Genomic DNA, 12,600 nt, shown 5'->3' with positions numbered 1-12,600 from the left:
TTGGGCCAATGGTAAAATAGTGGAGATGTTCTTGGTCCCACGTTAAATTTTATTAGTGGAGATGCCTTTGCTCTCATTATCCTATGCGTTGTAGAAGGGTACCCGATCCTCTTTTCCTATTCAATAAAAATTACGAACGAGATTGTTAGTACCATTCTACACACCCATTGATCTATAATTATTATATCTATTTTTAATCTGTATGATATCAATATGTCCTACTATTACATCACAAACATGGTGTGACGAGAAAATATCAGACAACCGCTTTACTCCTAATAGAACTTGAAATCAAGTGCAATGTAACTAGATTTTGTATCTGACGCAGCATTATCGCATTTGAAACTTTGTGTCATTATTTAATCCAAAGCAACCGATTTCTATGCTCTGAATATTTTCTGTGGTGATTCCCGTGTTAAATTAGTGGAGATACATTTACTCCTATGTTAACTTAGTTTAGAGTTTAGACCCCTATGGGCCAATGGTAAAATAGTGGAGATGTTCTTGGTCCCACGTTAAATTTTATAAGTGGAGATGCCTTTGCTCTCATTATCCTATGCGTTGTAGAAAGGTACCCGATCCTCTTTTCCTATTCAATAAAAATTACAAACAAGATTGTTAGTACCATTCTACACACCCATTGATTTATAATTATTATCTATTTTTAACCTGTATGATATCAATATGTCCTACTATTACATCACATGGTGTGACGAGAAAATATCAGACAACCGCTTTACTCCTAATAGAACTTGAAATCAAGTGCATTAACAAAAATTTACATACGCAAACAACTAGAGAAGTTTACTTTTAGTAATTTTACATAACAATATTCTTTTCTTGACAACCTTCAGATGTGAACAAATTGCTAGTCACTAGCTCGCCACATGCAGAAGTGAAAAACTCTGAAACAATGGACGCAGTCACCTGAGTGTTTGCAAGCTTTGGGTAACTATAACTTTGACTTTCAATAGTCAGTTCTATGTGAGGCGTAGCCACAATTAGATCGTTGTTAGTCACGGAGGACTGTGAAATTACAACTTCGTAAAATAATTCGAAAACACGACAAGATATTTTTCTAGAAACTTTTTTTTTTTATAACAAAGTGTAGTGTTTTCTTCTAGAAAGTTACCAACTTGTTTAACCCACCAAAGTTATTTGCAAGTAGAGAATTTGAATACAATAATTTCTCACAGAAAAGAGGGAAAACTTTCAAAATTAGATACTTAATTGTTTTTTAATCGAAATTTTAAAATTTTCTTCTTGAAATTTGAGTTACCTATAATAGTTATCGTTATAAGTGAACGCCTACTAAATTATAATAAAATTACTAAACTAAATACGTTTATTAAATAGGTATATTTACTAAAAACCATTAAAAATAACTTTTTTGTAAATTTATTTCATTTGATTTTTATCTAATACAATTTGGTTTAGAATAGTATAACCTACTAAATTTTCAATATTTTTTTTTTTCTCATTTGGATTATAATGTGTTATTTTGGGATCTCCTTTCGGATTGTGTAAATTATAATAAAATTACTAAACTAAATACGTTTATTAAATAGGTATATTTACTAAAAACCATTAAAAATAACTTTTTTGTAAATTTGTGTTATTTCATTTGATTTTTATCTAATACAATTTGGTTTAGAATAGTATAACCTACTAAATTTTCAATATTTTTTTTTTCTCATTTGGATTAGGTATAATGTGTTATTTTGGGATCTCCTTTCGGATTGTTACTTACTGAGTGGCTGAAGATTAAAAGTTCTTTTGGTTACCTTTTTGGTTACAAATGTGAAGTTTTATTTTTGGTGTTGTTACTTACTGAGTGGCTGAAGATTAAAAGTTCTTTTGGTTACCTTTTTGGTTACAAATGTGAAGTTTTATTTTTGGTGTTTTTTTTCATATTATTTTTTTCGTGTGAGTTTAGTTTTGTGTCCGGATTTCTGAGTATCTTTTTGGGATGATCACGGATCCGATGGCATCTCATGTGGGAGGCAATAGAGCCCGTAGCAGCTGCTCGCGGAAGCCGGAAAAGACCACAAAGCGGGAGGTGGTACAATGGAAGGAGAGAAATGTATCCCAGGGAGTCGTCATAGTGGACGAGGAGCAACTGCTAAAACTCATCAAAGTGGAACCCATTGAAAAGTACTACTCCCTTGATCCGGAGCCCTTGCTAGGATTGAATCCGCGTCCTCCTGTTTACCAGGCGAGCGCCACCACCAAGGCAGGTAGTGTGCTCTTTCCACCTCTAATGGATTTTATCTTCTTCTTTTTACAGCCTCAAAATCTAGTCATGATGGGTGATTTTCCAAACTGTGATATAAAAGTTTGTGATTTCGAAATTTCCCGGGTCATTCTCGATGGCATTGAGATCCGAGAACTTCTAGGAACGCCAGATTATGTGGGTAAGTGAGTCACCTAGATAGTTCCTAAAAATAGCCAAATCAACCAAAGTTTGAGCCCCAAAAATGGTTATGAACTTATATATGCAATTTATTACCCGTTTTTATCATCGGCATCGGGGAAATTTGATGCCCTAAAAAAGTAGTTACCTACTGATCATTGTCTCATATTGTACGATTGTCTGTTGCAGCTCCAGAAATCTTACATTACGAACCCATCACATTGGCTGCAGACATGTGGTAAGATATCTTTATCGTTAACATTTTCATTGCCACCCTAGTTGGCGTCTGCCTAGACCGTGGCTTCGATTCCCGTCCGAGGCGGATTTTATCCCGATAGGATAATGTTCGTTCTACCAAACCTAAAAAAAATCATTAGACTCTTGAAAAGATAATTAAAAAATAGCCTATTATTCAATGCATCGGATAGGATTGAACCCCCGCCCTCTTGCTTACCAGTTGAGTGCGTTTTCAGTAATACACTTTAATAATAATCAGACACTTACCTAAATTTGAGTTTGACGATACCCATAATATTATTTTCTACATTTCAGGTCACTAGGAGTAACAGCTTACGTTTTGCTGACTGGATTTTCTCCTTTCGGAGGTGAAACTGATTCGGAAACGTTCAGAAATATATCCAAAGCCCAACTGGACTTTCCTGATGAGTTATTTGAAGATATATCACCGGAAGCAAAAGATTTCATCGCCAAGATTCTCATCAAAAACCCAATGTAAGTTCGATAAGAGAAGTTTTATTATGGGTTGCAAAATGATATCTTCTCGAAAAATTTCTATTCACCATATAACTATATGTACTATGTAGAGCTTGATTAGTTTAAATTGAATTTGACTAAGCCAAGATTCTCATCAAAAACCCAATGTAAGTTCGATAAGAGAAGTTTTATTATGGGTTGCAAAATGATATCTTCTCGAAAAATTTCTGTTCACCATATAACTATATGTACTATGTAGAGCTTGATTAGTTTGGATTGAATTTGATTAAGTAGGTACCTACATATAATTCCTGTATTTTTGTTTCAGGGAAAGAATGACTGCCAAGGAGGCACTAAAACATCCTTGGTTGATGAATAAAAAACAAATTATGACAAGAGTAGGCTGCTCTTCCTGCCCATCCATTATTCAAAATCAACAGAACAAGAAAAATTTACGGAAATATCTGTCCAAATCTCGAGAAGCACTGTTTGAGAAGGTGATATCAGCGAGTAAACTTCAGCAAGAAAATCTCAGGAAATCTGCACTTCTTAAATACAACAAAACACGACGCTTGTGTGAGAGTCAAATGTCTCTGGTATCAAAGACGAGAGAAAAGTCCTTGGGGGACATGGCCATCTCATTGGGTAGATCTAAAGAGAAACTTTATGGTTTCAAATGTCTAAGTAAATCTCAAGAAGTTTTGAACCTGTACAAATCTATGAAAGACATTAACAACATTTGTATAGACGAGATTATCAAAAATATTAACGATAACAAAGGGACATGGCCATCTCATTGGGTAGATCTAAAGAGAAACTTTATGGTTTCAAATGTCTAAGTAAATCTCAAGAAGTTTTGAACCTGTATAAATCTATGAAAGACATTAACAACATTTGTATAGACGAGATTATCAAAAATATTAACGATAACAAAACAAAAGAAAAGCTGAAAAGGGAAAGTGAGAATGAGACAGTTCAACAGGAAAATCAAAACAATAATAGCAAAAATGAAGATTCAAACATTAGACATAGAGAATCAACAATTAAGCAAAAGTCACCTACAAGACAAGATGGAAACAATTCAAGACACAGGAGAAGTCCTGAGAAGAATACGCGACGTCCTTCCCGTGAAAGTCTAGAGAAATCAAAACCAGAGAACTCTATTGACAACTCGGTGAAACCAAATAACGACATTGTTCAAGTAAATGATTGTGATAATAAAGATAAGAAAAAAGAAAGTGACAGTACAAACAGAGCAAAGAGGAAAGACACCTACTTGAGACAAACTAGTAAGGAAGACCAGAAACAAACAATTACAAGAAAATTAAGCAAAGACGAAAGTAAAGACTTGATAACAATTAGGAAAACAAGTAGAGATGAGACGAACTACATACCTCATAGAAAACTTAGCAGGGATGAAAACAGAGTACCAAGTGATAGAAAACTTAGTAGGGAAGAAAGCAGAGTTCTAAGTGATAGAAGAAACAGTAGAGATGAAATCAGAGTACTAAGTGATAGAAAGAATAGTAAAGAAGAAATTACAGTATCAAGAGATAGAAAACTTAGCAGGGATGATAGTAAAGATTCGAATATAAGTAGACTGAGTAGGGATAATATCAAGGATTCTAATATACGAAGGATAAGTAGGGAAGAAAAGATGGAAACAATGAGCCATACATCTAGTGATGATGCATCTTCTCTAGAGGACGACAGTCTGGAATATTTACCTGGGGTTTATGATGAAGACTGTTACGATGACGAACCAAGGTTTTCCGTAGCACAGTTGATATCTGCGTATAATTACAACGAAGAAGTAGCTAAACGAAACATAGTCCCAACAAATTCTAGTAAATTTCCTATAGGTCCTAATGCTCTCAGGTTATTTATACCGAACATTGACATTACTTCTAAAAAGCTAGCGCTCAGGAAGAAAACATTCATTGTCAGAAATCATAGCAGCGTGAACTTTCATAACAATAACAATAATAGTAAATTTCCTATAGGTCCTAATGCTCTCAGGTTATTTATACCGAACATTGACATTACTTCTAAAAAGCTAGCGCTCAGGAAGAAAACTTTCATTGTCAGAAATCATAGCAGCGTCAACTTTCATAACAATAACAATAATGATAATGGTACTCCACCAGCCTTGTCATGAGTTCTATTGTTCTCTTGAGAGGACTTACATTTTTAAATTAGCGAAGAATTTGCTCGATCAGCACCGACCGGTAATGATAATGGTACTCCACCAGCCTTGTCATGAGTTCTATTGTTCTCTTGAGAGGACTTACATTTTTAAATTAGCGAAGAATTTGCTGATCGGAGGACTAATGTTGTTGACACCTATTCCTTGCAGAGGATTGCGAGGAGGCAGGAGGGGCACTATATTGAGGCTTCCTGAGTTGAGTGACGAAGAACATTGTAAACTTAGTAGGGAAGAAAGCAGAGTTCTAAGTGATAGAAGAAACAGTAGAGATGAAATCAGAGTACTAAGTGATAGAAAGAATAGTAGTACGATTGTCTGTTGCAGCTCCAGAAATCTTACATTACGAACCCATCACATTGGCTGCAGACATGTGGTAAGATATCTTTATCGTTAAAATTTTCATTGCCACCCTAGTTAGCGTCTGCCTAGACCGCGGCTTCCATTCCCGTCCGAGGCGGATTTTATCCCGAAAGGATAAGTTATGTATATTTATCTTCAGTGTGTCTGTATAATACTGTTGAACTGTAGATGCTCAATTTGACAACACACATTAATTCTTATCCGCTCGAATTTCGGTAACAGATAGAAAGGAGAGTCCGATGCCCCAAGACATAGAGATCAAGATTTATCTACTGGATCAACGCACTATCGTGCTAGGAGGTTTAAGATACCAAATCTTCAGACACCTTAAAAGATTTCAGCTTGAAACAAATATCTGATGTAGATTCATTCACGGTATGTTCTAACTACCTGAGGCAAAGGTAAGAAGCGCATTGCATACCTCAGTATAGAATATACATATTCACGCCTATTAGTGGATGTGTCATTTTCACCATCTACGTATTTCGCGGTATGTTCAAACTTCCTAACGTAAAGGTAACTTTTAAGTTCCGAGTTTATTATTGCTAAATAATTCTAGGTTAATCTAGGGCATACTCACTCGATGTTTGATTAAGCACGAGGTAATGTTCCGGCTCTAAATTGCACATATTTTTCTGGCAACATAGCAGCAGAGAGCGTTGTCCCTTAGAGGAAACACCAGCCCCGGGGATATTCTGACATTGGCTCTGTTCTTGGGGGGGGGGGGAGAAAATAAGAGAAATTCTGATGAGGCTTGAAAGGCTTTTAAAAACTATGCTGGAGGTTACAAACAACAAGTAGGTAAGTCAAATACCAGAGCACGTTGAATGCACCAGTTCCCAAAAATTTATGATTCTATTCGACCCACTCTCTACATAATTATAGTCTCTATGATCATCAGACGTAAAACTTACTCGGACAGAAGATCTAGACAGCCATGTTGGGCAGTCCTCACGTCAGAATTATTGACCAGGTTCGAGAAACAACCCAGACCTCTTGATTCGCAAATCCGTCGAAGACCACACTCTTTGACACTGCAGAAACATGAAAACGAGCCTGAAACGGAGGGAAAAAAGTCATGAGGTGAGATTATTGGGAGGCATTTCTGGCACGTCCATCAGTTTGAATGAAGGTACCTTGTCAGCAGTAACATAGTCCCCTTCAGTGTAGTGCCTACGTTTTCTCGGTTTTACTGGAAAACTTCAGAAGGTTAGAATTTTACCTCTTCTAGTTTGTTTTTTTTTTTCAATAAGTTTAAAGTGCTGTTTTTCCTAATTCTAAGCTCAAATTAGGGTGTTCTTTAGTGATGCGTTGGAAACTGGTAAATTCAAAGTGCTATTGGTAACATAGTCCCCTTCAGTGTAGTGCCTACGTTTTCTCGGTTTTACTGGAAAACTTCAGAAGGTTAGAATTTTACCTCTTCTAGTTTTTTTTTTTTTTCAATAAGTTTAAAGTGCTGTTTTTCCTAATTCTAAGCTCAAATTAGGGTGTTCTTTAGTGATACGTTGGAAACTGGTAAATTCAAAGTGCTATTACCGCTGACCAATGTGTAATGAGACAACTGAATAAGAGAAAAGGCAATATCATAAACAGAAACATCTATTTACGTACAAAAACCTATCAGCACAGCAAATACCAAGGTATAGTCTACATCTTCTTCTAAGGTTCAAAAGGTTTTTACACCAGAACTGAAAATAATTTATGCTTTGGTAAGCCGCGGGCATAAGTAATACCATTATATTAATTTATTAATAAATAATAATTCATAACACAGGGTGTTTTAAAAACCATTCCTAGAGCCTCAACAGTCCGTATACCGTCATTATAAGTTGGAGTCTTGGAGGTTCTTTGATTCCAGGTGAAAGCTGAACATTAATTAGGTCTTTATTTATGTAGGTACCTAAGATGAGAGCGTATTAATGCAAATGTGTATCTGAACTTGTAGTCCGCAATGGAAAGAAAAGAATGGGGTAACGAATGTTTGGAAAAAATTGTCTACCGTAATTTTTGCAAGCTCGAGTAGCTCTTTTCTATGAGATTACAGTCCTGTTCGAGGGTTCGATTCCCGCCCGGGGTAAACTTTACCGACTTTACCCTGAACAGATAAAGTTCGTTCTCGGAACGGCTGGCTTTCTCCTATCTTGTCCTCCCTTCTATCTTGGATTTCGGGGCCGTAAGACCTTCCTTGTTTCAGTTCTCTCTATCAATTTCTTAATAAAAATGAATAATAATAATTAAAAAAAAAAAAAATCAATTGCGAATAGGCTCAAGGTTTCCTCTTTCAATTTACACTTTACACCACTGGCTCCACATGAGAGGTTTGAACCATACAAAATTGCTTGTGGTACATCTATAGCCCAGGTAGGTATATTATTAGGATAATGAAGCCGAGAGAGTCTCACTAATGATAGGGTATGCTCAGGAATGGAATCCTCGACGTAATTATGTCTCACCAACATCAAGAAGGGTGTAAAAAATAAGTTTTTACATCAATATCTTTGGACTATACTTACCTAACTTACTAGTGGTGTAGTTAGAGGATCTAGGAATGAGGTGAAATAGACTCGGTGCGAATTAGACATTAGGATAATGAAGCCGAGAGAGTCTCACTAATGATAGGGTATGCTCAGGAATGGAATCCTCGACGTAATTATGTCTCACCAACATCCAAGAAGGGTGTAAAAAATAAGTTTTTACATCAATATCTTTGGACTATACTTACCTAACTTGCTAGTGGTGTAGTTAGAGGATCTAGGAATTAGGTGAAATAGACTCGGTGCGAATTAGACAGAGGGGGAAAGATTAGACAGATGACATTTCAGGAAGTTGATATAATGAAATTTTAATTTTATTTTTACCGCCTGTCAATCTAAGGGTAGGTATTTTAATTTCTATTTACACATAGACGGCTGGCGATTTTATTGCTTATTTTCCGCTGGGACCGGTGCTGAAGAGGGGCTATATGCGACCAGATTCTTTACCCCCGCCATTGTTATACCACTGAGGGCCCAACCGGTTGTGTATGTGTTAAGCACAAAAACTCTAACATGTCCATCTGTCTTTAGAGTACGAGATGATATGATATGCCTAATTATTTATTGTATTTGGTCTTTCTTCCTTAAAATTGATCACGTGGTCACAAGTCTTTAGAGTACGAGATGATATGATATGCCTAATTATTTATTGTATTTGGTCTTTCTTCCTTAAAATTGATCACGTGGTCACAAAAAGTTTCAAAAGTTTCAAAAACTTCTCATAGAAACACGAGTCCCCAATGCCCATCCCTCCGCCACTAATCTGTTTTAAGGTAGCGTGAATCTACATCAGATATTTGTTTCAAGCTGAAATCTTTTAAGGTGTCTGAAGATTTGGTATCTTGAACCTCCTAGCACGATAGTGCGTTGATCCAGAAGATAAATCTTGATCTCTATGTCTTGGGGCATCGGACTCTCCTTTCTATCTGTTACCGAAATTCGAGCGGATAAGATAGCATATTGATGGTAGACTTCTCATTTATTAAATAAATAATGGATTTTCATTTCCATCTCTATACAACATGAAAGGGAAATGTACCTAAATGTACATTAGGGATACATAGATGGAGAGAAACGCTAAACACATTGCATACCCAGTATAGAATGTACGGGGCATTGCACTGTATCATATTCGTATTAGTGGATATGTCATTTTTACCTCCTATTCCTATTCCCAATGGGCCACATGCTACTAGCACGATAGTGCGTTGATCCAGAAGATAAATCTTGATCTCTATGTCTTGGGGCATCGGACTCTCCTTTCTATCTGTTACCGAAATTTGAGCGGATAAGAATTAATGTGTGTTGTCAAATTGAGCATCTACAGTTCAACAGTATTATACAGACACACTGAAGATAAATATACATAATAATATCTATTTTTCATAATTTATGTACGTACAAGTACTTTAATATCGAGTAAACAGTAATCAGAGAAAAGTTTTTCCTTACGAACAACTTTTTTCTTTAACAAAACGTAACATTTCTCTTTCACGGTCCCTAGATCGGATCGGAGGGTAACCCATATTATTTCTGTGTACACAGTTGAAATACCCAAATAAAGTGCCATAAACCCAACTGTATATCAAACCCCTGACCCATGGACAATATGGACATACTTTAGGATTTATGGTTCAAAATCGGTGTATAAGCATCGGTGTAATAATGTGATACCCACTCGGCCCACGGAGGTTGCTCCGCGGTAACGCATTCTTTCTAAAGTTACCTGAAAGGAAACCTATCAAAAATAATAGAAAGTAAAAATACAATAAAATCCGGAACCAAAGAATTTTGATAGTCAAACACCGCGATACTTTATTACTGTTTCTAGAATTACCTTTTAGGTACCGATTTTTACCGAATCTACCTAGATGCGGAACCAATCAATTCATCGTTTCACTCTTATAAATTCCAAGAACCTCAATGGGAGAATCCTCTTCAAGTATCGACATGTCTGTTGTTACGTAGTCTTGTTACAAAACAAAAGCTTGCTGTTTTTATAAGGGGGATAGTTTTATAATAGTTAGCTATAGGTACTTGGGTAGACCTCATTTCTAATGGGTACCTTTAAAGGTTATTCAAGAGACAGGGCCGATAGAACTCGTGTCAAGCCCCGAAGAAAGGGATACCTGGGATAAGGAGGATACGAGATAAGTAGGAATAGTGGGAGGATAGGATAGTTTAGGCAGACCACTATCGGATATTTATAAACCTTTATTAATTTTAAATTTTATAATCGCACTGATGGCAAATAGAAGTCAAAAGGAGATGGAAAAATGCAAAGGGAGATTGTTATCATAGAAATGGAGAGATTTTTCTATCAACTTTGACACTTCGGGCTTATTTCAAGGCCCAAAATTCATGTGATATGAGGCCCTTAATCATCACCCTCATGTTCAATTGTTCATGTAAAACTGCATTGCCAAGAAAATGAGGAATGCAGGTTGTACATTCGCACAAGAGAATACTTACCACCCCTCATAACCTCACAAAATGTTACTGTTACCTCTGACCTCCAAGATGTTACCAATAGATCAGGGCCTGAAGATTACACAAAAATTTAATAAATAATAATGGGTATATTATTATCTACAAGAGATACACAAAAGAATTTGAAAGGCCCACGGCACTTGTTTGAAAGATTAGGTGCATTTAACCTTCCTACCATAGGGAATATGTAGGTACCTATGTGAATCTCTTGGGAGGGAGGGATTTACAGAATAATATTTACAAGCACATTCAATGCGCAGCTTACAGCTACATATTTACAATACTCATCACGTGTCTGTAGTGACGTCTCGTTCCGATGACATCCAGCTTGATATCAATGATTTCTTATAGTTGATCTTGTCACTGACATTCGCCTGACTGTTGACACTGAGCTCACAACCCTGCGTAGGACGACCGATTTACAGAATAATATTTACAAGCACATTCAATGCGCAGCTTACAGCTACATATTTACAATACTCATCACGTGTCTGTAGTGACGTCACGTTCCGATGACATCCAGCTTGATATCAATGATTTCTTATAGTTGATCTTGTCACTGACATTCGCCTGACTGTTCACACTTAGCTCACAACCCTGCGTAGGACGACCGGAGTATACATTACAAGGGGGGATACTTGAGCTACTGGGCTTATCGAGAATTTCCAGGTCCTTGATTATATCACTGGACACCGCATTGCAGTTTTTCATACTACGACATGTTGCGTTCTCGACAAGGGACGAAATTGGTAGCGCGTGAGGGAACGAGGTAGTTCCCGTGCAAGAGTTGCTTATCATCCCTCGCAGCGAATGGCTCCCGGATGACTGTAGGTTTAACGGATCGGAACTGTTGTTGATCACTCGGCCAGGGAGAATATTTCCCCCACAAGGCAGGATGGCATTTAACCCTCGCCCTCCACTGGACACCGCATTGCAGTTTTTCATACTACGACATGTTGCGTTATCGACAAGGGACGAAATTGGTAGCGCGCGAGGGAACGAGGTAGTTCCCGTGCAAGAGTTGCTTATCATCCCTCGCAGCGAATGGCTCCGGGATGACTGTAGGTTTAACGGATCGGAACTGTTGTTGATCACTCGGCCAGGGAGAATATTTCCCCCACAAGGCAGGATAGCATTTAACCCTCGCCCTTCGCTGTTCATATTGAGAACCACGTGATCCAGCTTGTTAATGTTGACACCTATTCCTTGCAGAGGATTGCGAGGAGGCAGGAGGGGCACTATATTGAGGCTTCCTGAGTTGAGTGACGAAGAACATTGCTCGTGCTTCTCTCTGTAATTAAGAAAACATTATGGAAATTAAATGATTTATCTACCTACTTCAGGTGACGAACTGACGATAGGTATACACCTAGGTAATCTTGAAAAACCCCAGCAGAACAGCTTTAACCTCTGCGCTGTTATGATATTTTACCGCAAGAGTGCAAAAAATTTGTCGACGGTGACCATCGAACCTTCTAGGTGGCAAGTGATCTACAATAAAATCCGGAACCAAAGAATTTTGATAGTCAAACACCGCGATACTTTATTACTGTTTCTAGAATTACCTTTTAGGTACCGATTTACCGAATCTACCTAGATGCGGAACCAATCAATTCATCCGTTTCACTCTTATAAATTCCAAGAACCTCAATGGGAGAATCCTCTTCAAGTATCGACATGTCTGTTGTTAGTCTTGTTACAAAACAAAAGCTTGCTGTTTTTATAAGGGGGATAGTTTTATAATATTTAGCTATAGGTACTTGGGTAGACCTCATTTCTAATGGGTACCTTTAAAGGTTATTCAAGAGACAGGGCCGATATAACTCGTGACAAGCCCCCGAAAAAGGGATACCTGGGATAATGAGGATACGAGATAAGTAGGA

At 37.2% G+C, this 12,600-nt stretch overlaps 2 protein-coding genes across 2 annotated transcripts; one reads left to right on the top strand and one right to left on the bottom strand.

Annotated features, from left to right (window-relative positions):
* The first annotated feature begins 2,201 nt into the window (after window positions 1-2,201).
* Window positions 2,202-5,353, top strand: LOC103512121 (probable serine/threonine-protein kinase fhkE). The gene is made up of 6 exons (XM_026825686.1): window positions 2,202-2,414; window positions 2,603-2,651; window positions 2,966-3,145; window positions 3,456-3,844; window positions 4,000-4,989; window positions 5,131-5,353. The coding sequence occupies exons 1-6, from the start codon at window positions 2,261-2,263 to the stop codon at window positions 5,283-5,285; spliced, it is 1,917 nt and encodes a 638-aa protein (XP_026681487.1). The 5' UTR covers window positions 2,202-2,260; the 3' UTR covers window positions 5,286-5,353.
* Window positions 5,354-11,144: 5,791 nt separating this feature from the next.
* LOC113468618 lies at window positions 11,145-12,068 on the bottom strand. The gene is made up of 2 exons (XM_026825688.1): window positions 11,655-12,068; window positions 11,145-11,420 (listed from the first exon to the last, which is right to left on the bottom strand). The coding sequence occupies exons 1-2, from the start codon at window positions 11,876-11,878 to the stop codon at window positions 11,201-11,203; spliced, it is 444 nt and encodes a 147-aa protein (XP_026681489.1). The 5' UTR covers window positions 11,879-12,068; the 3' UTR covers window positions 11,145-11,200.
* Between the last annotated feature and the right edge of the window lie 532 nt (window positions 12,069-12,600).

Source organism: Diaphorina citri, unplaced genomic scaffold (assembly GCF_000475195.1).
Source record: "Diaphorina citri unplaced genomic scaffold, Diaci psyllid genome assembly version 1.1 scaffold793, whole genome shotgun sequence".
NCBI classification, from domain to species: domain Eukaryota; kingdom Metazoa; phylum Arthropoda; class Insecta; order Hemiptera; family Psyllidae; genus Diaphorina; species Diaphorina citri.
This window is presented reverse-complemented; position numbering and strand designations above follow the sequence as displayed.

Coding starts and splice junctions, on each gene's coding strand:
- LOC103512121 (XM_026825686.1), top strand. CDS start 2,261: ATGGATTTTATCTTCTTCTTTTTACAGCCTCAAAATCTAGTCATGATG. Junction 2,415..2,602: donor AGGAACGCCAGATTATGTGG/GTAAGTGAGTCA, acceptor TGTCTGTTGCAG/CTCCAGAAATCTTACATTAC. Junction 4,990..5,130: donor TTCTAGTAAATTTCCTATAG/GTCCTAATGCTC, acceptor AATTTCCTATAG/GTCCTAATGCTCTCAGGTTA.
- LOC113468618 (XM_026825688.1), bottom strand. CDS start 11,878: ATGAACAGCGAAGGGCGAGGGTTAAATGCTATCCTGCCTTGTGGGGGA. Junction 11,421..11,654: donor ACATGTCGTAGTATGAAAAA/CTGCAATGCGGT, acceptor TAGTATGAAAAA/CTGCAATGCGGTGTCCAGTG.